The sequence below is a fragment of the Chelonoidis abingdonii genome, chromosome 3, assembly GCF_003597395.2.
Source record: "Chelonoidis abingdonii isolate Lonesome George chromosome 3, CheloAbing_2.0, whole genome shotgun sequence".
Taxonomy (NCBI): Eukaryota; Metazoa; Chordata; order Testudines; family Testudinidae; genus Chelonoidis; species Chelonoidis abingdonii.
In genome coordinates, this window is record NC_133771.1 from 11,989,614 (window position 1) to 12,017,161 (window position 27,548).

General features: G+C 49.4%; 1 protein-coding gene across 1 annotated transcript; it reads right to left on the reverse strand.

Annotated features, from left to right (window-relative positions):
• Positions 1-4,451: 4,451 nt before the first annotated feature.
• Positions 4,452-27,423, reverse strand: PAQR8 (progestin and adipoQ receptor family member 8). Its single transcript, XM_032796699.2, has 2 exons — positions 27,354-27,423; positions 4,452-5,566 (listed from the first exon to the last, which is right to left on the reverse strand). The coding sequence occupies exon 2, from the start codon at positions 5,513-5,515 to the stop codon at positions 4,454-4,456; it is 1,062 nt and encodes a 353-aa protein (XP_032652590.1). The 5' UTR covers positions 5,516-5,566; positions 27,354-27,423; the 3' UTR covers positions 4,452-4,453.
• Positions 27,424-27,548: the final 125 nt, after the last annotated feature.

The following is a 27,548-nucleotide window of genomic DNA, read 5'->3' on the forward strand; positions in this document are numbered from 1 at the left end:
TACAAAGTTGGGGGATGGCTGGTGCATAATACTCATACCCCTCCCACACTCCCAAAGAAAAAGATGCAAAACTCACTACTCATGTTTAGTACGAAGCAATGCTTTTAAAACTCAGCCAGCACGAGATGTCAATACCAAGGCACACGTGTAGCCTGAAGCATGCACCCCTGTTCGGCTACATGAAGCACTCAAAGTAAATTAATGGTTAACTGACCCCCTCTGCCTTCACTCTCAATACGAAAGCAGCTCTCTTGGTGAAAAAATCAACCAGTAAGTGTAATCATGAGGCTGCAGATGGCAGAGCTGTTGCGTCTAACCTACTCATTCCCAAGGAGCAAGTCTGAAGAGTGAGCAGCATAATACACGCTGGACCAGATCCGCAGCTGGTATTAATCAGCATAGTTCCAATGAGAAACACTGATCCATATCTGTTAAAGACTTGGCCCTTGGTCTCCACCTGAGGCTCATGTCCCCCAAGGAGGTTTGTGACCCCGTTTCCCATGGCCAACCTGCTGAAGCTGATGTACTCAGCCTCTTTCAGCCAGGTCATCATCAGATGCCCTACGAACCACTGCATTAGTTCTGCCTGAGCTTCTTGTGCGGGGCCCCAGACCCAGTGCAAAGGACTCTAGGAGCGAGAGGAAGACCAGCTGCAAGTGGCCACGTGGGAGCTGTGACAGGAGTAACAGGCTGACAGCCGAACGTGACGGCATTTACGTCCTCTTAGGGCCAACCCTCAGTGAAGTCAAAGGCAAGACTCTCGATGACTTCATTGGGTTTAGTGTAGCACTGTCAGCGGCCTGCAGGTTCCTAGCCAGCCCAGGAGTGCACACATACAAGGTCCGCATGAGCAATCTCCAGCCAGCTGTGGAAGGCGCGAGTCCAAGACTCCTTGGGAAGAGGGAGGGTTTGACAAGACTGGGTCTCTCTCTGGGAGAAGGATGGCAGGGATGGCACTAACTCGTGTTGACGAAGCACCCTGCGTCCTTAGGACGTTATCTGAAAAGCAGCGTTGGTCAGTACTTCCCTTCAAAGTCAGCCCCATCATTCCCCGAGGAGGTCAATTACTGGTCTCATTTGCAGGGGTGAATGGGGGTAATTACTCAGCTTGAGAGTTAACAAGGACACTGAAAAAAAAACAACCCGGGAGGAAAGGTAACAGGAAAAAATAAGTTGCTTTGTGACACCAGCAGGTGGCGATATAGGGTCATGGAAAGCATCAGGCTCAGTTCTTCCATTAAGAGCGATCCACATTCTTGTCCCCTGTGGTTTGCAAACACTTGCGTGGAGATGGCATGGGTTGGTATATCCTTCTCTGTTGGGACACCGTGTGCAACCCAGTTTAAACCTTTGGAGGAGCTAATGCTTGGGCTACACAAAGATTTCGTACCAGCATAACAAAGTATTTAGGGTAGGGATGTTATGGTTATACCGGTACAACTTTCAGTGTAGATGCAGTTATATTGTATAAAGGTCCTTTATACAAGAATATTTTACTCCCATTCCTATACAGAAACACATTCACACTACTATAATTGCATCCACACTAGAGGGCTTGTACTGCTTTAACCCAGTGCAATTACAGTGGTTCAACTTTAGAGTGTAAACAAGGCGAAAGAAGAAAGTCTGCTCTGATGGACTCTTCCCCAAAACTGACAAGAGACCAACAAGTAATTTTACAAAGGCCCCTGAGAAGCTCTCTCATAAAAACATCTTTTTATCGTTACCAATCTGGGCTGAATTTGAATCAGGAACGCAGAATTCACAGCCTCTGTATCCTATTAGCATAATCCCCCTTGAGCCAATCCCCCCCCCTCACCTCCACAAAGGTATTTAACTTGTTATTAAGGCCAGTAGTTTCAGATTAGGGTGCCCAGATGTAGGCACTTATCCACAGAAAGGCACCTAAATTAGTGGCTTGGTTTTCAAAGAATCCAGGCATCCTCATCTGCCATTGTCTACTGCTCCCCTCCACCAGTGAACCATTTCCCTCCCTGACTGACCTTCACCCTGCAAAAGGGTTTGCTAATATCAAAGCAAAACAGAGCCCTTCTGGGAGTTGTAACGCACACAAAAGAGAGTTCAAAAATCCCCCAAACCAGACCAAACACTAAAGCTCCTTCAGTCACATCTCTAAGCCTCACCTCCAAGATCAGTTTCAACTCACTCAAGTAATCCACTTTTGCTTGGATTTGATAGGCCAGATCCTCTGCTGGAGTAAATCAGCGTAGCTCCACTGAAGTCAATGGGGATTTACACCAGGTGATGATCAGACCAGCTGAGTGTGAAGATATTGCACAGGACACATGGGTATTGCAGTGGTATAATCTACTACAAGGCAACTGAGATTTAACACTGGGAGAGGACAGAATGGACAAGACAAGTGCTTACCAATTAGGCCTGTGAGGACTGTACTTAGTCGGAACCTCCTGGACAGCTGATGTAAGCGCCATTGACTTCAGTGCAGTCATTCCAATTCACACCAGCTGGGGATCCGGCTCATAGTCTCCAGTCACCTACTTCTCACTCAGGTAGATGAAGAAGGGACTTATCCAATTAGCGGGTTCGTTCTAAACAACCCAAACCTTTGTAATTCATTTGGGATGGTAAAAGAGACCGACGCATATTTCATGCTGATGGTTATGGAACTGTCTGCTACCCCCATTTCCATATTACAGGAGGGCTATACTACAGCCTCAGGGTTACGCACTGCCCTAGATCCATATGATCCACTGACAGCTCACTCCCGCAGCAGAGGGCAAAGGCCTATTACACCATCCAGTCCATTCCTCTGCCAGGGTGGGATTGTTCCTTATGGTACGTCTACTCCACTGGCATCAGTCGGAGGCGAATATTCAACAGAAATCTGCAGTGCAAATGGAAGAAGAATTTTGCTCTGAGTACAACAGACATTAGGGGACATCAGGTGGGATCACTGAAAGGAGAATCAGTGTACATTTTGCTTCCTCCCTACACACACAGTTTTTTCTCCAGTGACTATGTTTTAATCTCTAATGTTATTTAGCACTGATGAAAGGTGGCATACCAACAACCTTGAAGACCTCTGTTTATCCTCATAAGTACAACACAGGCTATAGCAAGTGCCAGCTTCCCCAAAATGCCCCATCAAAGAGCACTGCTCCTGGCCAGAAGGAGACTGTCCCTACAGGGAAGGGTCTTTGTTCTCTTTGCTCCACCAGTAACTGAGCTATGAGCTCAAACTCATTTGATGCAGGCCACCAAACAGTCACCGGCATCACTGCCGACCCAGGCTGGATTCAAACAACAGACGTACTAGGGAAATGCTCCATATCCCATTACCAACCCCTGAGAGAGTCTGCCTCGTTGTTTTAAATTTTCATGAGCAGCCCTGGTACTGAATTTCTATAAACACCCATGGTGAAATCTCCCAGTGACAGAAGAGGGAATTTCACTCACATCACCACTGGGTCAGGTGGTTCTAGAGTGACCAGATGTCCCAATTTTATAGGGACAGTCCTGATTTTTGGGTCGTCTTCTTATATAGGCTCCTATTCCCTCCACCTCTGTCCTGATTTTTCACACTTGTTGTCTGGTCACCCTAGGTGGTTCCCAGAAGAAAACCTGGGTCAGAGTCAAAGAGTGAAGCAGAGATGGGCCCGAAGCACGAAGTTCTGATCTGGTCTGGAAAATCCCCAAAGTCTGGGGATAGACAGATCTAGAGTTTTGGTCCAGACCCATCTCTACAACAAAGTCATCCTAAGAACCTGGTACAAATTCTGGAGAGAAGAGTTGAGAGAACATGACTCACAAGAATCTAACTTGGAGATATATAAAGGGCTTATGCAGCTGTACGTTACATAGTACTATGCCACCCAGATCTCTGCAGCTACACCCTGAAAATTTAGATTCATACAGCCCAATCCTGCTCCTGCTGAAATTTTGATATTGACTTAAATGGGAGCAGGATCAAGCCCTCGTATAGCAGAGATGGAAAAGACCTAGTAGGTCATCTTGTCCATGTTCCCTGCCGGTGCAGGACTGATCCACAATGCACAGTCTCCTGTGCTTTGTAAAGTCTTAAATTACTCTAGCCATGTGCTTCCCCTAGGAGACTGCTTTACAGTTTAATGACCCTCAGGTTTTCCTGATATTCAATGTAATATTCCCTGCAGATTTACTAGCGTGGAACAAACTAGAAACTTCCGCCTAATCCAAGCATCCTTGTTAAGTGCCCCAATCAGGCTTAAAAAAAACACCCTGCATTGCAAGGGGCAGCCACTCAAGTAAAAACACTTTAGACAGAAGGGCTCTCATAGAGTGACTCCAGCCTGCGACCCATCCCTCAGTTATAAATTAGGCAAACTGTTATGCAAACAAACCAATTTGTTATATCTCTATAAATGATCCTTCGCTGGTTTCCACCGAATTGGTATCAGCCAGTCAGTGTCTCTCTAGTCTTTGCAATGGTCTCTCAGGAGTCTCTTTTAGCCAGCACCGCTTTGATCCTGCACTGAAGGAAGTGAGCCGTGACGGCACTACAGGCCACCAGGCCAAAGAAAGAGGCACAGGACAGGTAGATGGAGAGGGGTCCATGTCTACTCCGGAAAATCTCCTGCCTCATCTTGTAATCCAGGAAGATGGCCTCCAGCTGCGAGAGCGTGCAAAGGGCCAAGAACATGTGGAAGATCTGATGGGCGTGGCCGATTATATCACAGGAGCCCGGGAAATACTTCTCGGGGACTGGACAGGAGAAGAAGTAAGCGCTGATTAGAAAGAACAGTATCTGGAAGGTGTGGTACCAGGCAGCCTGCTCTTCGCAGCCCCCCAAGTGGCACTTGACCACCCGGTGTGCAACTGGGCTGATGTCCAAGACGAACGCCAGCCCTGCTGGGATCACCTGACATATCTTTCGCATGAGGGGATAGGGGCGCCGGTACCGGTACTTGGCATAGCAGCAGCCAGCACAAGAGAGCCAGCCGCAGAAGGCAGCCGCGGGGAGGAAGAAGAGCCAGAATCTGTCGTACCAGGCTTGGTCCGAGCTGTAGTAGAAATGGGCCAGGGCGCTGCCGTATTGATAGACGCTGACCCCGACGTAGTCCACGAAGTAGAAGGTGTAGTGAGACAGCTCTGACTTGGATTGCAGTAGGTGGGCTAAGAGGCTGCAGGTTAGGTAGGTGAGGGAGGACAGCACGAAGATGAACAAAGGCCAGGATGAGATGTCCAAGGACAGCTCCTCTGCTTCTGCAAAGGCCTTGAACCTCAGCGACACAGCCAAGGCCGCCAGCAGGTGAGTCCAGACGTTGACCACCTCGTTGTGCTTCTGGAACAGGCTGAAGAAGTAATAGCGCCACTCCTGGCCGACGGGGCGGTACCCCGTCTGGATGTATGGCTCCCGGAAGAGCTGGGGCACATCGGATTCTTTGACGGTGCAGGGCATCTTGGGGAAGCCTTCCTCCAGGAGTCTGGGGAGGCGGCGGAGCTGCTGCCCACTGACAGACAAGGTGCTGATACGCTCCAGGATGGCCGTCATCATGCTCCCCACGGCACAAGGGAGTCCGCAGATGGGTAAAGCCAATCCCTTGCCCTGCAGTGAGGAGAGAAATGGGAGCAGTGAACAGTAGAATAAAGCTGGGATGGAGCCAGGGAATGTGAGTCACAAAATCCCAGGGTGTGTGCTGGGCACAGCTAACAGGAGGGTATCGGCCATGCAAAAGCCTGTGCTCAGTTGGGGTTCTACACAACCTAACAGGCCAAAACACAGCCTGAAGTAATGGGCCACAGCTCCGTGGACAGGACTGTCCTGATCCTGCTGGCTCCTACAGCGCCAAGCACCCAGGATAACAAATAACAAGCAGCCCCTGGATTCCATCCCTTTGTCATCATCTGAGGGGGAAGTCTGAGATCTGCCATCCCCCATCCACTGAGATTGGAGGAGCCCAGCCGGCTGGTCTCCTCCTAGGAAATAACCACTCCTGAGACATCTCCTCCATTGCTCTCTCTCTGCTGTGCATCCCCCACCCCACCAGGAGGGTGGCAGCAGAAGAGAGTAGGGGAAACACAGGAGATGAGAGACAAAGGCCAATCGCCCCAACAGGGCTGCTTCTCCTCTTAGTCTCCTGTCAGGTCTCTCTCCCTCAGTCTGGTCCCTCCTCTCTCTCCATCACCTCCTCCTCTCCCCCACCTGAGGAAAGGGGAAAGGCTTGAGCATCACCTGCTGCTCTGCCTGCCAGCCTGGGGAAGCCAGCAGGGGGCGCAGTGAGGGAGGGTTACAGAAGCAGCCAGAGGGGCACAGCAGCCTCTAGTGGCCAGTGACGAGAACAGCAGGATTCTCCCCCTCCCCAGGCCAAGCTGCTCAGGGCAGAGGGGTGCTCTGGGTGTGGTTGGATCTGGGAGGTTTTGCCCTAATTATTGGGAGAGTCACTGCACAACAGCAAGCAAAGGCCCACACCATGCTTTGAGCTTGCAAAGTGCAACGGATTTCCCCCGTGGGTGCTGCGGTACCATGAAGCACAGCATGAGAGCTGAACAGAGCCTGAGTTCCCAAGGCCGGGAGGTCCCAGTCTTAGTGGGGGGCCTTTAGCAGTGCGTCTACACAGCTCACTAAGCCTGGGTCTGTTGAAGCCTGCATTCACAGACCGTCTGATTCAGCTTTGTGGCTTGATCTGCCTCCACACTGCAAAATGACAGGGCTTGGACCCAAGTCACAGCAGGATCACAGGATCTGGGTTCTGAGTGCTTGCTGACCGAGTCGACTGATTTGGGTGTGGACAGAAGTGGAGGTTGAGCTCAAAATTGAGTCAGAGCCTGGGCTTAGTATGCAGAGTACACATATATAAGGTGCTGCTGTAATTATAAATTATTGATGCAGGCTGAGCCACTTAACTTCCAAACCAAATGCACACCTCTTCCTGGATGGGGAGCACTGGGATCCCCCAGATGGAGCCAGACCCTTCTCCACTACGGCACAAGCAGCTGGTTCAGGTGACATTCCAGACGAGAACTCTCCCTTCACTGGCAGCAGTTAAGCAGTTGCAGGTCAAGGGAAGCTCTGAAGTAAGGAGCAGCCAAAGAGAAGATGCTGTTTTCAAGAAACAATGGTGATCTGATGCTGCGAGTGCTTAGCCTTGCCAATTCCTTCTCCTCTTTCTAGGATTTGCTTTGAAACGCAGCCAGGTGGCTCCAAGTGTTTTAAGATCCAGTCAGTCAGGCTTGGGGAGACGCATACTTGGATGTGCAGAAAGTCTTTGACAGGGGCCCTCAAAGGCTTTTAAGCAAACTAAGCAGTCAGGGATAAGAGGAAAGGTCCTCTCATGGATCAGTAACTGTATCAAAGATAGGAAACAAAGGATACGAATACATGGCCAGTTTTCACAAAGGAGAGAGATAAATAGCAGGGTTCTGCCAAGAATCTGTATTGGGACCTGTGCTGTTCAACCTATTAGTAAATGATCCGCAAAAGGGGGTGAACAGTCAGGTGGCAAAGTTTGCCGATGATACAAAATTACTCAAGATAGTTGAATCCAAAGCTGACTGCAAAGAGTTACAAAGGGAGCTCACAAAACTGGGTGACTGGGGAACAGAGATCTAAATATCGTTTAAAAAGTTAATTGTTTAAATGATTAAAAAATATTTTGTGTAAACAGTTAACTGGTTAAAGGGCCGGCCGGCACAGGTGGGACCAGGACTGCTCTGGCTGGGGCAGGCATGGCTGGGGCTGCTCCAGCCGGCACAGGGCCACTGGGGCCGGCTGGCCGGCCCGGAGGTTAACACCTAAGGCAGGTTAACCGATAAGACTGATGCTTACCGGTTAACCGGTTAACATTTTATATCCCTACTGTGGAACAAAATGGCAGATGAGATTCAGTGCTGATAAATGCAAAGTAACGCACGTTAGAAAATATAATCCCAACTGTACGTATACAATGAGGGGGTCTAAATTAGCTGATATCACTCAAAAAAGAGATCTTGGTATCACTATGGCTAGTTCTCTGAAAACATCCATTCCATGTGCAGCAGTAGTCAAAAAAGCAAACAGAATGTTGGGAATCATTAGGCAAGGGATATGTAATAAGACAGAAAAGATCATAATGCCGCTATCTAAATCCATGATATGCCCACATCTTGAATACTGGGTGCAGTTTTGGCGTCCCCATCTCAAAAAGAGATACTAGAATTGGAAAAAGTACCGAGAAGGGCAAGAAAAATGTTTAGGGGTATGGAACAGCTTCTGTATAGGAGAAATTTAAAAGAGTGGAACTGTTCAGCTTAGAAAAAAAGATGAGTAAAGGGGGATACGAGAGAGGGCTATAAAATCATGAGTGCTGTGGAGAAAGTGAACAGGGAAGTGTTATTTATCTCATCACATAACAAAAGAACCAAGGGTGACCCAATGAAATGAACAGGCAGTGAGTTTAAAACAAACATAAGGAAGTAGTTCTTCTCACAACGCACAATCAACCTATGCAACCATTGCCAGGGGATGGTGTGAAGGCCAAAAGTGTAATTGGGTTCAAAAAAGAACTAGATAAGTTAATGGAGGATAGGTCAATCAGTGGCTATTAGCCAAGGTCAGGGACGCAACCTCATGCTCTACGTGTCTCTAAACCTCTGACTACCAGAAGCTGGACAACAGGGGTTTGATCACTCAATAATTGCCCTGTTCTGTTCATTCCCTCTGAAGCATCTGGCATTCGCTACTGCCACAGGACAGGATACTGGGCCAGATGAACCATTGGTCTGACCCAGTATGGCTGTTCTTATGTTCTTACATATAACCTGAGTCTCACAAGCCCCAGTGGGCTGGCCTTCCTGGCCCCTACAAACAGCCACCAGTGTCTGGCATTCTTGCACCAGATTGCTCTGTTCCCTGGCAACCACCATTGCTAAGCTCCGAGGCACTGGGGTGGTGTGTGGTTGGGAGAGGGTCAGAGCTCCCCAACCACTCGCAAGGCCTGGGAGCTCCAGACACATTTCTGCAGCAGATGGAAACTTGCACCATGAAATTGTGAGGTCTATAGCAACCCAAGCACTACTATGCCCTGCCACAGAGGGCTGCACAGGTAGCACCCTCCTAAGGGGTGGTGGAACAGACCCACTCGTCCTGCAAGCTGGGAAGCAGCACAGCGTACCTCCCTGAAATGCAATGCCACCTGAGGCTCCCTGGGAGGTGATGCAGCTCCACACAGCACCCATTGCAGAGCTGTGCCTACAAGGCACAGTCTTAGTCCTCAGCCTTTTCCCTGCTGTCTGGAAGTGAAGGGCTATACTGCATGGGAAGAGCTCCCTGTAAAAACCCGCAAAGCCACTTTCAAATCTTTCCTTAAAACTCCCCTCTGCAGCAATGCCTATGATGCCCTCAGTTATGGCCAGGCAGCTGTGCTATGACCGCTCTCTGTTATACTCAGAATGGGCTTACTAAGTGCATTGCCACAGGCGCTGTGCAAACCCATAACAGAGAGACGGTCCTTGCCCCCAAAGAGCCACAATCAGCAATGAGGCGTGTGCACCAGGTAACGAGACAATTTTCCCCATCGGTTTGTTGTGTCCACCTTTCGTCTCCCGTTTTATTCTTAGACTCTAAGGGCATGGCTACATTACAACAAAGGACTTGTATCCTGGCTGCGACTGGTCCAAATCAGATGTCTCGAACTCGCAGTGCTCAGACTGTGGGTTAAAAATGACAGTGTAGACATCTGGGCTTCAGACTGAGGCTGGAGGTTGGGCTCTGATGCCCTCCTGCCTTGCAGGATCTCAGAGCCCAGGCTCCAGCCCGAGCTCAGATGTCTATCCTGCAGTTTTTAGCCCCATAGCCTGAGCCACGCAAGCCCAAGTTTATTGATCCAGGCTCTGAGCCGCAGATTTTTTATTACAATGTAGACAGCCCCTAAGCTCTCTGGGCCAGGGACCATCTCTTTGTTATAGGTCTGTACAGTGTCTAGAACAGTGACATCCTCATCTCTAAACTGGTGCCTCTAGAAACACAGGTATTGTTAGACTGGATCAGACCCATGGTTCATCTAATCCAGTCTCCTGTCTCTGACTGTGGCCAGCACCAGATGCCTCAGAGGAAGGTGTAAAAACCCCACAGTAGGCAGATGGAGGGTAACCTGCCCCCATGAAGGTCTCATCTTAATCTCTTAGAACTTGGCCGAAACCCTGAAGCCTAAGGGTTAATTTCCTTTCCAAAACGCTTTTAGTTTAGCATTTACTATTACAACTCTGGGTACTAATGTAATACAAACAATAATGACAAGCTATGGACCCGATCCTGCAAACACCTACTTATGCTTGTGCTTTATGCATCTGAGTACTTCCATTGATCTCATTACAGAACTCCTATTCCCCAGATAAAGAGAAGTGTGTGTATCTATGTTTGCAGGGTCAGTGTCTATCTCCTTAGTGGACATGCACTCCTAAGAACATAAGAATGGCCATACTGGGTCAGACCAAAGGTCCATCTAGCTCAGTATCTGTCTACCGACAGTGGCCAGTGCCAGGAACCCCAGAGGGAGTGAAGCTAACAGGCAATGATCAAGTGATCTCTCTCCTGCCACCCATCTCCATCCTCTGATGAACAGAGGCTAGGGACACCATTCCTTACTCATCCTGGCTAATAAGCCATTATTGACTTAACACCATGAATTTATCCAGTTCTCTTTTATAACGCTGTTATAGTCCCAGCCTTCACACCCCTCAGGCAAGTTGACTGTGCACTGTGTGAAGAAGAACTCCTTTTGTTTTAAACCTGCTCCGTCGTGGAGGTGGTTCATATATAAGTAACTCAGAGGAGTGTATGGTTTGGGGGCATGAACTATTTCAAGGGTGGGTGAACTACGGCCCGGGGGCCACATCTGGCCCTTCAGACATTTTAATGTGGCCCTTGAGGTCCTGCCGAGGAGCAGGGTCCAGGCTTGCCCCATTCGGCGCTCCAGAGTCGGGGATTGCCCCGCTCTGCACAGTTCCTGGAAGAGTTGGCATGCCCCCTCCAGCTCCCATACGTAGAGGCAGCCAAGGAGCTCTGCACACTGCCCCTATCCAAGTGCCACCCTGCAGCTCCATTGGCTGGGAAACATGGCCAATGGGAGCTGTAGGGGCTGTGCCTGCGGGTGGGCAGCGTGCAGAGCTGCCTGTAGTACCTCTGTGTAGGAGCAGAGGGAGGACATGCCACTGCTTCTGAGAGTTGCTTGAGGTAAGCGCCACCTGGACCCTGACCCCCTCCCATGCCCCAGCCCTGCCCCAGCCCTGATCCCCCTCCTGCCATCTGAACTTCTTGTCCCAGCCCGGAGCATCACCTGCACCCCAAACCTCATCCCCAGTGATACCCCAGAGCCTGCACCCCCAGCTGGAGCCCTCACCTGTCCCCCACCTCCCAGCCCCCTGCCCCAGCCTGGAGCCCCTTCCTGCTGAACTCCTCATTTCTGGACCTACCACAGAGCCTGCACCCCCAGCTGGAGCTCTCCTACACGCCAACCCCCAATTTCGTGAGCATTCATGACCCGCCATACAATTTCCACACCCAGATGTGGCCCTCAGGCCAAAAAGTTTGCCCACCCCTGAACTATTTTCTCCTTTCTCTGAAGCAACAGATACTGGCTATTGCCAGAGATGGGATATAGGGCTTGTTGGACTCATTGTATTATCTGGTATGGAATCCTCCCAAAGCTACTTCACTCAAACACAAAGAGAGAGAAGGCCAGGAGATGGCAATCACCACAGGAGGAGATCCACATTTGAGGCCAACGCTCCTGAACCAAAAAAGTCCCTAGAAGAGCCAGAAATGAAGGTTCTGAGCCTGATTTTGCAGTGACCTGGCTTTTCCCACTTCCCCCAACAACCTAACCAGTCCGCAAATAGAGATCTGGGTGGAATTTCCTGCTTCCAGCAGGCACTGGTCACCGCCGTTACGATTGCGAAAGAGTTTCTGGTAGAGCACCCAGTTCTTTTGCTTTCTGAAAATAACGCCTCGTGGGGCTGTCATCTGCCATGTCTGGCAACGGGGAACTTGTCTGGTGAGTTTGACTCAGTCCCCTTCAGTCACTTCAGAAGGGGAAATTTACAAAGTTCTTTTCGTTTTTTTGTTTTAAACAGGGCTATGACAAAAAAAAAAAAAAAAGCCGGAAGCATGAAAGCTCTTTTGGACAGTGCCCTCACTAAGGGCCGCTGTCTTGGCAAGATATTGAAAGAACTGGTTTATTAGGGCTCAGAAGGGTTCACATGCAAGACTCCTCCTATATGCTGAGGCCATGACAACTGTGTTGTGCAGGGCTGCTGTTGTCACCCGCTGCTGCGCTGTTTCTCCTGTGAACATTGTGGTCCAGATCCTGGCCTGTGACTGAGCAGCATTTGGTGCAGCTCAGGAAGGGCAACGCAAAAGGGTTTTAAGCCACATTTGGGTCCCATTCCCCCTCCCTGTCCCCCAAATCTGGAGTTATGTGAGTGCTGGGCCATTCCCTGCAGGAAGAAGGAGCAGCTTCAGGGCTGCTCTGTTTTATGCTGGCTGCCCATGTTGCTGTCCTGGCAGCCGCAGATCGTCATGGCAGAAGGATGCACCAGCCACATCCCTTTTTCTCCAGCCATGCCCCCTGTGTCGGCAGCCAGGAAGGGCCAGTTCAGTGGCTGCCACCAGAGGATCCCCCTGCAGAATGAAAACCCTCCAGTGGCTCCGTCTACCAGAAGGGTGCAAAGAAGCTCTAATAGACTGGAGGATCTGGCTCTCGCTATTCAGATCCCTTCCCCATTTAGCTTTAACTTTCCCTCCTATCCCGAAGGATGATTGACCTGAACTCAGCTGCATCAGGGAAGGTGCGGAGATTGGAGCCAGACCAGTGCTTCTCTCCCACAGGAAGCAGCAGCACCCGGCTAGCGCTGCCTGGCACGGTGCTGTCATCGCTAGCAAACAGCGAGGAGAAGCAAAGCATCATGGGGAAGGAGGGGCCAGAGGGGGAGTGAGTTGAAAATGCTAAGCAGAACTCAGAGTAATTTGTCTCCTGATGCCTTGGATACTCATAAAGGGCCTGATCCTAGAAGCTGCTAGGCACCCACAATTCCCACTGACGTTCAGCTCAGCACCTGTCAGGACCTGGTCCAGACTTCTCACACTAGGTCCTGAAAAACTCCCACTACAGCAAGGCTGTCTTGGGCCCTGAGTGGGGGGAGAGTGCAAAGCAGCTGCCTCTCCTTGCACTGCTGTGTCTGACGCTCGCTCCTGTGCAGGGGCAGCAAAAGGCCTCGGTACCACTTAGGCCTCCGCACTAGAGCTTGAGGTGGGAGTTAAGGCCTCAATCTGGCCTGGCCTCCACACAGGGGGGAATTTCACCACGGCAGTGCTGGGGTTGCACAAGACTATGCCTGCAGTTAGGGTGACCAGATGTCCTGATTTTATAAAGACAGTCCCGATTTTGGGGTCTTTTCCTTATATAGATACCTATTACCCCCAACCCATGTCCTGATTTTTCACACTTGCTGTCTGGTCATCCTACCTGCAATAGCTCTTGACCCTCCAATGGGCGATGGCTACTGCAGGGCCTTGCTTCCCTCATTGGCCCACCCAGCACATCAGACCACAGAGCGCAATGAGCATGTGCTGCACCTCAAGGCCATACCAGCAATTACCTTCCCACCTGCCCACTTCAGGAACAATCCCTCCCACAGATCACACTGGGGTGCAGCTCTGCACGGACCCCAAAGCAGGACTGTGCGGTAAGGGCACAATAAAACCCGTAATATCACAAATGTGGCAGAGGTTTTCTACATGGCATTTATGGGATATCGACTGCTCCCAGCATAGTGTGTCATTGGTTCCTTGTACTCCCACTTTGGGGCTACTCCAGTACAAATACCAGTAACAATAAAAATAACTCTCTGGAAGGAAAACACGACCACACATCTTGCAGAGAGGATGATCTCTATTGTAATGCAGAGATCCCATTGCCTGGTGTCTCTAGCTGACAATCAAACAGCCTGTGGGTTTTGCATTACGCCCCTGCATGAGCACTGACCCTGTGCTGCACTCTGCACACCAGCTGGTTACACACCCTAACCTTGCACTCCCCCCTTTTTAATTATTATTGAGTTTTGATGCTGAAAACTCAACTGAAGCATTTCACCCTCCCTCAGTGCCCTCCATTCCCACTTGCAGGGAGCAGCCAAACACGCTCCTCCCCGCACTAGGGTTCTGGAGCTGTAACACTGCCTCAGGGCTCAGATGACTCTGAATTAGAGCAAGGTGAGGGCCGTTCAAGCCCCAGATTGGATTTCCATCCCAGTGGCACCCTCCAAGCTCACAATTCAGCATCGATTGTCCCCAGCAAGGTCCAGAGGCGAGGGTTGCCTGCTGGGAATGTCCTGCACCAGGCCCCTGATGTTTAAACCTGGGGACTGGGTGCTCGAGCACATCAGCTGGCCTTCATGGTCAGGGGGAGAGAGGCAGTCACAGCACACAAATCACTGAGGGCCAAGCCACATGGAGAGGCAGTTGTGTAACAACTTCCTGCAACAGCTGTAGCTTCCACATGCAGGCACTTGGTACTCACCTTTCAACATATCATCAGCCTCTCTTCTGTGGAATCACTGCTTGGGGGATGCTCACTGGCCCATTCCAAGGGAGATGGTGTGTAACCAAAGCACCATGCTAACCTTTTCCCATCTCTCCTTTAAGCAAACAGCAGCCAAGAATTCAGCCCCACCACGGAAAAGTGAAAGCTGGGTGGTAATCGCCAGACTACCAGTGAGCACAGCTCATACCGCAACAGGGAGGATGGAATGGGTACCGCTAGTTGAGTGACAACACCCAAGGCCCTCATTAACCCTTTGGAGCCTGCAGACCTGGCTCTACACAATACAGACCTGTTTATCCGAAGGGCTTGGGACGCAAACCTCCTGGCTGGATCACTGCAGCCACCTGCACTGGGGTCAGAGGATGGCACTGGGGCTCTGGTTGAGAGTTCAAGTTAACCAACGCTCAATTGACCGCTGTGGCACTGACATAAGAGGAGCCAGATGGTGGCTAGCACCTAGTTGATCAGACAGTATGCTGGTGGGCGCAATATACAAATCTAGCTAAGCAGATGGATTAGACAGACACGGGTGTGATGACCTCTTCTCCTGCAAACAGGCCAAAGCAACATGATTGTGCGGTCCTGAAGCCTGGTTCAGCCTATGCAAGGCTCCTTTCCCATTCTGCTCAAAGGCTGGGGAAGACTGTGCAGAGAGGTTAGTACCAGGTCAGGCCAGCTGGGTACAAGCATGTTCATGTAGACGACACAACCCTGGGTCCCTGGTCACACCTGTTACATCCCTTTGGCACTGCAAGTCACAGAGGTCATCCAGAGAGGTCTCTGCAACTTTTGGTACTATCCAGACAGCCAGCATCTGTACTAGACTAGTACTGGCTACAGTTAGTACGGCATGTGTCAAAGTGTAAGCCATCCAGAATCTAGACAGGGCCTGCTTTTCAAAAGTGTTGAGCCCTCAGGCACCCATTGGCTTCAAGTATACCTGCAAACGCTTAGCTGATGATAGACAGACAGACTGACACTCCAAGCAATCATGTAGCTAACAGTCTGGAAAGCGCTAGTGTTTAAAGGGATAAACCACGGCTAGACATTTTTACAATAATATCCTGGCATGAAAGAAAAAAATCACAAGAAACACACTTGAAACCTGGATAGACAACCCTAAGTTAAGAATCTCCTAGGTGGCTTATTTTAAACAGAGCCCATGTGAGCAGGAACAAGTTGGTAATTTCCAGCAGTCATGTGGTGAACAAAGCAACATGCAATTAATGTTACAGAGAAAAGAAATCCAAGGCCAGCACTGGCTGTTTCCCTTTCACAGAGCTTCTATTCTCTCCCTTTTGCTGGGGTGTAGTCTCAGCTGAAAGCTGCATTCATTTGTAGGGCGTCTAGTTCAGAATCTGTCCTCATCCCGCCCTCTGGGGGATTCAATTATTTTGGCTGTTCCCAAACAGCAGCAACTAAGTGTCATTTGTTTAGGATCTGAGAAAAGGGAAAGACTGAGGGGACCACAGCCAAGTTGTGTCATTACAAGTCCAGTAAAATGTGCAAATTTAAGGAGAAATGATCCTTTCTCCCTTTTATTAATGCCACAAAACAGGTTTAAAAGAGTTAGCAAACCCAAACTGTTTCCAGACCTTTACTTTTGGTCTAAGTCTAGAGGGGAGGTTTGAATGAGGAAAATCTGATGCTATGTGACAATTCTCTATTTCCCCATCACTTTGGCCTCAGAACTAAGAGATAGAGATTGTACTGCTCTGGTATGTCTACTTGCAGTATGTTATTCAGTCACTAGAAGTCTTTGTGTGGTACCTGCCTAAACAACGGTGACAAAGCTGGAACTGGAGTTGCATGGAAGTCTGTTTGTATCTGTATTTGCAATTGTTTTCTTTAAAAAATGTCTCTTGTTTAAGAAAGACCATGATTCTCTATAACATTACTATAGCAATGGTGAATGATCTCCCCCTAGCAAATGCCCAGGTCATTACTATTTATGCAGTGCTAAAAGCATGCTTGCCACTTATGGCAAGGTTCCAGTGCCATGGCTATAAGGTTTTGTTGACTTGCTTGCCGGCTCTTGTGAAGATAGATGGGGTGGCCCTTCAGCAAAATCATTAGAAGTTGTTGACATTCTTTGAAGTACAAAGTTTTTGAGCTGAAAAGGGGCCATTTTTAAAAATCAAAATATTTTTGCAAAAACTATCAATGTTAGCTAATTGTGAAATTTTCTGAAGCATTTTTCATGGGCATCTTTATCAAACGTCATTATGGAAACTTTTCATTTACAAAACAAGGTTTTCGGTAAATGTAAAATTTTGATAATTTCAATTCACAAAAATGTTGCCAAAAGTTTGTTAAAAATGCAAAGTGGGCCCATTTTGAAGCCTACACACAAAACAATTTAGGAATTTGTCATAAAAGTTTTCTCCCTGACTAGCTCCAGAATTCCTTCTCCCCAAAGAAACTCTGCCTTCCGTCTTGCTATCCCTCCCGTTTGATGTGTATGTGAAGCCACTAAGGGGGACTGCAAAAACAAAGGGGCACAGTTTTATTAGCTGACACTCAGCTCTACGTCTCCTTTGAATTAAAGCCAGGTTCTGCTGGTTCATTACCTTCCCACTATCCGGCTGAGACTGGGAGCTGAGAGGGAGTGATCAAACCTGCACAAGATATGCTTAGTGCTTGGTGGCAGTGTGTAGAAGAATGGAAGTTGAAGGGTTATGTCTACCTGTCGTCATGACAGATATTGGCCTCTGTCCCTGTTGGAGCCATGGCTGCCCAGATAGCAGTGAGGGCCGCTGCTTCCTTTCATTCCTACTATCTGTAGCTGGCCAGAAGTTGTGACCATCCCTCTTTAATGTGGGCCACACCACAGCTACACATGTGGCTGTCATTTCCAAGCTCAACAAGTATAATGTTCTTGAACTGAGATGACCCTGATAGTCCTGCTAGGGCACTAGCGGATGCTGAATACAGTTGCTTAATGGCTGAGTGAGGCAGGTCACAAGGGGTATGTCTATACTGCAGCGTAAACCCGTGCTTGAGCCCAGGCTCAAAGCTCAACCCCCTTATGTCCACACTGCAATTGTGCTTACCCAGTCCCGGAACCCTGCAGGGCTGGAGGGTCCGAGCTCAAGTCGAGCTGGGAAACAGGTTCCGAGCCCTATTGCTTTGCAGTGTAGCCGCAGCCGCATTTGACTCAGGTCCCAGGAGTCACACGCAAGTATCCCACAATTCCATGGGACAACTTCCTTAGTCCTTTCTATCCCAACAATCTGCAATCCACTCTATTGAAAACGGAAGCCCCCACTCCTTGGCAAAGGGCAGCAGCTCGGACCAACGTTAACCTATTCTCTTCTGACCACTGATCTGCAAGCATATTATCAGAGAGCCTCCTGAATTTGCAAAGGAGAGCGAACCTGTAACATGCAGGGCAGACAATAAAGTTTTCCCACAGTGCACCACAGTCTAGAGCGGCAACATGGAGGGAAGGAGCGCTGTGGTCTCTGGGATGTGGTTACTTTGACTTGGGTCTTGCACTGCAGATGCCAGAGCCCTAGGTTTGAGCACAGGTTAGAAAATCCATAACGCAGGGTTTAAATACAATGTAGATGCTCAAGTCCCAAGGTTCCCAACACAGGTTAGCTGACTCCAGTCCCACTAATCCTGGGCTTACGCTGCAGTGTAGACATACCCTAGGAGAACATAGCTCTGGTGACTGAATCTCTGCACTGGCTTCCGCTTGCAGTTCAAGGTGCTGGCCATCTTTGGCTTCTCTGCGACAGTGATCAGAAAGAAACTGCCCTTTCTCAGCAGTGAAGACCAGTTGGGGGAGACCTGCTGCCAGTTCCTTGGGCTAGACACTCCCCAACAATGATGGGGCTTTCTCAAGTGAGGAGCCCCCCTGCATCTCACCCTGAAAGGCATCCACTAGGAACTAGACTGAGAGCACCACCTCCCACCAAACGGCCACCAGATGATCATGTCTTTGGGTATCGACTGAGCTGAGCTTGAAAAGATGCAGTGAGAAATGCACTCACAATGGACTTGATCCAGAGTCCACTGAACCAGGAGTCTTTCCATTCACTGCTCTGCATTTCTAATCAGGCCCACTGCCCATTTGCACTCCCCAGTCAAATCGCCTTAGAACAAACTCGCTCCTCTACAGTCGTAGAAGTAACTTAATCTAGAAGCAAATAGCTGGCGCGGGGGGAGAAATGGAACTTATTTTGAAATGAGCAGCCTAGACGACTGTAAATATTTCCCAGCCCTAACCCATGTGACCCCTGGGAACCACTATTGCCCTTGGCTGCAAAACAGAGAGAACATCACATACTTGCTGTTAGTGGCTCCCTGTACTCTCAGTCGCCACTTCCTTTTCCTGTGGTGCATAAACCTGTCACCTCCACATTTCCTGGCAACTGCTACAGCTTGACGGTGGTGAGTGCTGGGCATTCAGATAACTAAGGGACAGATGCTGATCTCAGCTACACCTGTGCAAATCCAGACTTCACTTGAATTATTCTGGATTTACACTCACGTAGCTGAGGTCAGAATCAGTTTCTGTGTTTGCACTGTCCGCGTAGTAACATATAAGAGGGCAGATTCAATGAATTTACACCAGGGATGAATTTCACCCAAGGTCTAACAGGTGGCAGTAAAGGATACAGTGATATTTTGATCATCTAGGCTTCAGTTGTCAGACATGCTGAGCACTCGCACCTCTCACAGACAGGAACTTCAGGAGCCCAGCACTTCTGTAAAAACAAAAACCTAGCAGTCTCACGCTGAGCATCCAACAATCAAAGCACCAACATTAGAGGGCACAATTGGGAATACGTTTCTTAACTTCTCCGTGTCTCGGTTTGTGAATCTATAAAACAGGGCTAATAATACCTACCAACTTTACTGGCACATCCTTGTGTGTGTGCTTTGAAATCCTTGGACAGAAGGTGCTCAAAGTGCTGTTATTACATCATATATTAAACAGATATTTTTATTTCTACACAAAGGGGCAATACAGGACCCACTGAAGTCAGTGGGAGCCTTGCCACTTATTTCAGTGGGGCCAGGATTTCTCCCAAACGCCACCTGATTTCTATCAGTCAAAAGACACATTCAAAGCACTCACCCAAGTGAGGGACTGAATGGGTCAGGACACTGGAATTGGGTTGTAGAACCTTTTACCTACAGGTCACTCCTTCAAACCCAGACTAGGCAGAGACCAAAAGCTATTTTGACCTGCTGTTTACTTGGTTCTCCATAGTGAGTTGGTGGCTCCAATCTGGTTTCTACTAGAAGGCAACCACCTTCACTACTGGATCTCTCAGATGAGAGGGGAAGGACGTAAATAGGCACATTTCATAAGCTTTAAAACTTGCTTGGGCCAAAATGCTCTAATGTGGGGGCTGTGGGGCACCCATATTAAAGTAGTCGGGTTTCCAGAGTTTGCTGGCCCCACAAATCCTACCCTGCAGGTGCTTAGCAGCTCTGAAAATCAGGCTGCTTTTGCTCAGGGGCCTCAGTGATGGATTTAGATGCCTAATCGCAGGCACCCACGTTGGAACATTTTGGCCTGGAGGTTTCAAAAGGAAAGGTGTGTTAACCAGGGCAAAGCTCCTCAAATCTGACTTTATAATATCTCCAGCCATAGCATCTGTAGCACAATGCATTCAGCCTGAGGTGTGTGGAACTGGAATGGGTACTACAGAATCTTATGGCAACTCCCATGTCCTGTGCATCTGCTTAGATTTGCTGCTTAGGAGGCATGGGCTGCTGTTCTGTGTTCAGCCTGTGGGCTGTGAACTCAAACAGTACATAGAACACAAGGTGGAAGCGTCTAAACCCTGAAAAGATAGCTCAATGAGACAGAACAGGACAGGGAGGCTATTACAAAGGGCAGAGCTGCAGAGGAGAAGGCTCTTGCACCAATAGCGACAAAACTGTGTGAAGTGAAGAGGTGAAGGAGGGAGCAGGAAGTGATGGAGAGAGAGAAGGTGCAAGAGAAAAGACTAGAGCAAGTCTGCAGAAGGTTACTAAAAAGAAGAAAATGGGCCTAATTCTGCCCTCAGACACACAAATGTACGGCTCCAAAGGGAGCTGAATACAGGAAGCTGAAGGCAGGATTTGTATTGGGTATTGGGAATTGGTCCCTCACAATTTACTGAGATTAGCCATCAAAAACAACAAGAGCTAGAGTCACCATTTATATCCTGGGACAGTCACTGGAAAGTCAGGTCTCGCAGTTTTCTGGCCTGGAGGCAGGCTGAGCTAGCAGCCAGCTCAGCTGTGCTGAGTCATGTACTTCTCAATACCAACACTGCATTGTCTCAGTTGTGTTGTCTCCAGCAAATGAGAGTTGTGCATCTGGTACAACAAACAGAGTACTAGGGCCTTGGATGAGGGTGAGTTATGACAAAACCGTGCAAGGGCATCACCAGACAAAAACATCAATGATCATGGAGCTCTAACACAGGGAAAGGCAGTTTGAAAAGTCCTGCCAAGATTAGATGTGCTGGAGAATTCTTCATGGGGTTTTTTGGTGCCTGGGGGACAAGAACAGGTAAGTAGATTGAACTCATTCATGGCTGTGAGCCAGGAACTGAGGTTAAATCCTGACTGCTGACTCTGCCCTCTGTGCCCTGGGGAGTCACTATGTCACACAGTTTTAACCCTGGCTACCTTAAGTTAGACACCTAAATACGTGGCCTGATTTGCAGAGATACAGAGCTCTCAGAGTAACTCCTAACTTGCTCAGCACCTCTGAAATGCGGGCTACGGATTTAGTTGCTTCATTTTATGTATCTAAAATTGAAAACTTTGGCCAGAATCTTTCTGTCGCAAGACACTATCACTCATTTGTACAGTATGGGGTGTAGTCCTAACGAAATTCCAAATGAAGTCATTTTCTGCCTTCCCAAACTGTAGTTTCAATATAGAAGATAGGATCCTTCTTCACCTCCTGTCCAAAATCATTGTGCAGTGTTACTACGTACCCCAGAGGTGGCTGCATTTCAGAGCCGATGCACATATATAGCCTGCAAAGTAGTTTGCAAGAGATCATCACCACTGCCCTTATCCCCCTGGACGATGCCATGCACCTTCAGCGTCAGCCAGTGGTTGGGCTGGCACACCGTGGAAATGAAGCAGACCAAGGTCCGTTATGGATATATATTCCACCAGGTGTAAGCAAAATTAGAGTGCAGACTCAGCATTGTTAACTGTTGCTATGGCGGAGGTGAGTCATGGGAATCAGTAACAACGAGCGTGAACCGTCACAGATACACTTGAGCAACCACAGTTAGGAACTACCCTCCTAGGCCTGGGAGTTATAAGAACATTTTAGAAGACAGCTCCTGACTCTTTGGATACCCTCCATCTGTCCATTTTCCTCACTGTAGATTCAAGGCCTGTTGACCAGGTAACCTTCTTCCTGAATCAGTACAGGACTAATACCCCTGTATGGGAGTAAGAGGTGCTATTCTGCTGGAGGGGTATTGTAGAGGGGTTTGCTACTATAGATGCAGACTCAGGAATCAGTCCAGCAAACGCTTTCTCACACAGGTAGATCCATTGACTTTGTGGAGATGACTCATGTGGGCAAGGCCTAGCCACACAAGAGTTTGCCAGATCAGGCCCTCAGAGAGGTCATTTGATGAGAGCTAAAAAAGTGCTCTTAGCTCTGTTACCCAGACCAGAGCGGGTTTACAAGTGTGCTGCACTGCGTGAACTGTGCTCCTAACTGCATTACACTTAAATTCTGGGTGGGATTTTTGTGATCGGGTGACTATCTGCAGCATGCCAAACAAACAAAACGAAACTGTGAGACCAATGTGAAAAGCAACAGGGTGCTTGCTAAGAAGATTTCCCACAGCACGTCCTGCTGGACTGATTATTTTGCTATAAACCTGTCATCACCACAAAGACAAATGCACAGAAATACTTTTAAGGCTATGAATTCTGGTGCCACAGTCACTAGAAAAAAATGTACACACATCACACTTATCATCAGACACGCCTGTAAGCAGAGAATGTGACACCCGTGAGTAAAGTTTCCAACCCTCCAGGATTATCCTGGAGTCTCCAGGAATTGAAGACTCATTTTTAATTAAAGATTACGTATGTGGTGAAACCTCCAGGTATACCTCCCACCAAAACTGGCAACCCAACCAGTGAGATGTTCTCAGTCCTACCCTAATTGCCTAGAACTGCGGATATTTTCCATATCAGGTCTCATTTACATACTACTACCTCCATCCCCCACCCTCCTCCAATCTAGCAAGGAGCCCCTTCCCATTTTGCAATATGAAAAGGACAAAGTGATCACAACGCCCTGACACCTGTTTGTGACACTACCCCCTCAAGAGTCACAACCCCAGGGAAAGAAGCCCTGGCTTAGAAACTCTTCACAGGGACTTATAACTCTTGGGGAATTTATTGCGCAATTGTGAACACTATAATTAAAGCGCCAGTAAAGGTTGCTGGGAGAGGGTTCCTGACACAGCTATAGCTAAACCCTGTAAATTATTCAGAAACATCAAGTTGTGCACATAGCTGCTTCTGCAACCACATGATCTCATTGTTACCCTCATCCTCCCACATTTTCCCCCCTCTGTTGTTTGCAGTGTTGCAATTGGACTGTAAACTCTTCGAGATAGGGCGCATATGTCTGTGTCTGCAGAGCACCTAAGGCAAAGGGGCCCTGATCCCGATCGAAGCCATTGGGCACAGCCTCAGTGGAAACATTAAATAATAATAAACGATGCATAGGATATTTTTAGAGTCTGAACGTTCTTGCAAACACATGGGGTTGGTGGGAAACACCCTTAGCAGCAAACAGGAGTAAAGAAAGAATGTTTTTGTGGTTTGGCTTGATTTTTCTCTGTGTTTCTAGGAATTGTTAGACAACATCTGGATAAATTCACACTGTCCCTTAATGCTAAAGCCGGAGCACAACCTATTTATATAATCCACTGTTATGTTTCTCTCCCATATACAAAGAGGTAACCATATACTTTCAGCCTGAATTATTTTTTTACATTAGATTTAGGGAAACAATCAAACAAGAAGGAACAAGAGTGATGTCTCCAAGAGATGGCACAGCATGCATGCCATGTCTGTAACATGCTGCACTGACCAGCAGCTGCCCTCTAGACAGGTAGCCTTGTTAGAAATGAAAAGGGGAGTACAGTACACAGAAAATAAGTAATACTTGCTACAGAGCAACCAACACCACATTTACCTTGTATTGTGTTTTCCATAATTGTACAGTACTGGTAAGCAGCCTTTTTTCAAACCCAGCAACCATGTTTTCATGGCTAATGATACTTTGTGTGTGCCTAGAGCTCTTTTTCGGCAAAGTACGTCACAAAGGCTGGTGAGGGTTACTGCCTCCGTTTACAGATGGGTAAACTAAGGCACACAGAGGTTAAGTGAGCGGTCCAAGTCACTTTACGAGATGGTGGCAGAGATAGGAATAGATCTTAAATCTACTGCTGACAATCCATTAGATCAGCAATATGAATCACAGCTGCACCTTTTCAGAAGCGGAGAGTGCAGGAGGATTTGTCAGATTGCCATGTAACTCAAACACATGTTAAATCAGAGGTGGGCAAACTGCAGCCCCTGGGCTACATCCGGCCCGTGGGACCCTCCTGCCCAGCCGGCTCACCACCAGCCCCTTCCCCACTGTTCCCCCTCCCCCACAGCCTCAGCTCGCCGTGCCGCCAACGCTCTGGGTGGCAGGGTTGCGAGCTCCTGCCGGGCAGCGCGGCGGCATGGCTGGCTCCAGCTGGGTGGTGCAGTTGCCAGGCCTGCTGCTCTGAGCGGCATGGTAAGAGGGCAGGGAGCTGGGGGGTTGGATAAGGGGCAGGGAGTCCCAGGGGCAATCAGGGAAAAGGGAGCAGGGGATGGTTAGATGAGGCGGAGGTTTGGGGGGAGGTGGTCAGGGGATGGGGAACAGGGTGGATTGGATAGGCATGGGAGTCCTGGGGGGCCTGTCAGGGGGCGGGGGTGTGGATAGGGGTTGAGACAGTCAGGGGACAGTGAACAGGGTGGGCTGGATGGGGGTGAGGTCCTGGAGGGGCAGTTAGGGGCGGTGGATCCTAGGAGGGGGCAATCAGGGGACAAGGAGCAGGAGGGGTTGGATGGGTCAGAAGTTCTGAGGGGGGCAGTCAGTGGGCGGGAAGTGGGAGGGGCTGGTTATGGGGCAGGGGCCAGGCTGTTTGTTTTCAGAACCCCGATGTGGCCCCCACGCCAAAAAGTTTGCCCACCCCTGTTTTAAATCTTAATTGGTCGAGGTAGAAGTGCAAGCTGTGGTTCTCAAACTGTGGTCTGTAAACTCAGGTTATGCTTTCACTGCAGAGTTAATTCAAGTTATTTACCCTCAAGTTAACTTCTCTTGAGTGAGCCTAACTAAACTGGTCTGGAGCTGGCTGCAGTGAGCAGCTGGGGAAAGCGAGGGGACCCTGGGCAGTGGGCCCAGCACAGGGAGATGCCTCAGCCAAAAGGCTCTGCAGGCCAGACTTGGAGGGGGATCGGAACCCTGACAGGGCGGGGGTAACGCTGGGAAGAAGGGTCCTGCCACCTAGAACCTGAGACATGTGGTCACCACCAGAGCAAGTGTCAAACCCACAGCACCCCTGCAGCACAGCCAAGGCCTGAGAAGGAGGCCTGGGACTTACAAGAAACAGACTGTGAACTGCCCTGACATTCCAGAGACACTGTTTGTGATGTTCCCTGCCACAGAGCAGGGTGATGTGTTTCTTTCAACCTTTCCCATTTTCCATATTCCTTTTTAAACTAATTGTTAATTAAATAAACTGTATTGTTTTAAATCATATGTAATGATCAGTGCAGAGAGAGTACCCCGGAGTGGGAACACCCTAGCCCCTGTCCCAGGTGACCACAGCAGGGCTGGGGGTCAAGCCCCCCAGGAATCCTGGGCCCAGCCTTATAGGGGTTACGAGGACTCTGCCAGACAGGAGAGTGCAAGGGGAGTCCTCAAGGGCAGGGAGGCCTCTGGGTAAAGGAAGTGGGAGCAAGGACTCAGATCCTTCCGCTAGCCCACTTCACCGGGGTGGTGCAGAAGCCAGGAAAGTTCCCCACAATAGCAGAACCATTCCCTTGCTTACATACAAAGGCAGAGAAAGTGGCCGAAGGAAAAAGCAAATTCGGGCTCACTTTCCCTTAAGTGCAGGGTTCTTCTTTTCCAAATACTAATGAAATATAGAAGCAACAAAGGCCCTGATCTTATAGGGACAGTCCTGATATTTGGGGCTTTTTCTGATATAGACTCCTATTACCCCCCACACACCCTCTGTCCCAGTTTTTCACACTCGCTATATGGTCACCCTAGATCCAAAGGTCACTGAAATCAATGGAAAGACTCACATTGTTTGATTTCAGTGTGCTTTGAATCAGGCCCACAGCTAATACACACCTCGCAACTGTGTGTGATGTAAAACAACACATTCCAGAAAAGACACAAACAAAATAGTGCATCTTGCTAAAGGCAGATCAGAAATGTGACCAGCTGATGTACTAATAGTGAGCCAAATTCTCAGGTCCTTACTCAGCTGTTAATCAAAAGCTTTGAGCAAGAGTAATCCACACATCAAGTGGCACCGAGACCATTTAAAGAGAGAGATACAATGAGTCTGCTCCACAGCCTTAGCAAACAAACAGATGGATTTTAGCTCATGCAGTAGAGGCTCACACTGAGGTCCCAGGTTCAATCCCATCCACCAATGACCAGCGTCTGTAGCAGTTTCAAGCGAGGGTTTCTCTGTAATTTCAACTAGGAAATCTTTGAAGCTTGAGACGCGCTTCCTCAGCTAGGGGAAGTATGTAACCCATACATCTCCTGTGGGGTTCTATCCCATCTAGTGGCACCAAGACCGCTTAGAGATAGAGAGAAAATGTCTCTGCTCTACAGCCTTAGCTAACAGCCAGCTGGCTTTTAGTTCATGCACTAAGCTTCAGAGGTCTCAAGTTCGATGACGACTGAGGTCTGTCAGTGTTACACAAGGGCTGTTGGTTTTGGCCCAGGGATCTGAAAGCCTCCCAGGTTTATGCCCTAACCACTGGACCATTCTTCCTTTCACACCGCCACCAGGATCAACACCGTGTGGAGCATAGTACAGACCCAGCTATTTCTGTGGGTGTGAAAAAGGTGCCCAACTGAAAAGATGTCCATCTCTGGGATGCACAGAAGTACTTATCTATCCTTTGGGTGTATGAGGGGTGTTCCCTCTAGGTGCTCAGCTGAGTGGGCGTGGAGCACAATAGTATGGATCTATGTTGGTGTAGAAGGGCAGCATCTGGGCCCTAACTGAGGCGGGGGCAGACAGTGGTGCTGTCTGTGTGCCGCTCTGGGGGTGCCCATCTCTGGGGGGGGACACACAAGTGGTGTTCATGTATTTCTGTGCCATGGGGTGCCCATCTCTGGGGGAGGGGCACATAGGGGTGCCCATCTCTGGAGAGCCACATGGGGGTGCCCATCTATATCTGTGCAGGGGTGTGCCCATCTCTGGGGGGGGTGACACACAATGGATGCCCATCTATTTCAGTGCCATGGGGTGCTCATCTCTGGGGAGGATATATGGGGGGTGCCCATCTACTTCTGTGCAGGGAAGCCCATCTTTGGGGGAGGGGTACATGGGGGTGCCCATCTCTGGGGAGCCACGTGGGGGGTGCCTATCTATATCTGTGCAAGGGTGTGCTCATCTCTGGGGAGGGGTGCACGGAGGGTGCCCATCTATTTCTGTGCAGGGGGCCCATGGGACCTCCCAGACTGGGCGGTGCTGCTGCCCCGCGCCCTGTGGGCCCAGCCCGGGATCGGTGTCGCTGCAGACTCACCGCGCTTCCTCCAGCAGCAGCAGCTCCCTGCGATCCTGGAGCGCGGCAGCGGCAGCCGCGGCCCTGGGGTGCCCGGGATGGAGCCGCCGGCCGGCCGGGCTGCGCATCTCCTGCCGGGCTTGCCTGCAGGCGGGCGGGGCCGGGGGCTGACGGGGAGCCCCTGCCCCGCGCAAGCCCTGCCCCCGCGGCTGCCGC

Excerpts from the sequence above, each read along its gene's own strand:
- PAQR8 (XM_032796699.2), bottom strand. The coding sequence starts at position 5,515 with ATGATGACGGCCATCCTGGAGCGTATCAGCACCTTGTCTGTCAGTGGG.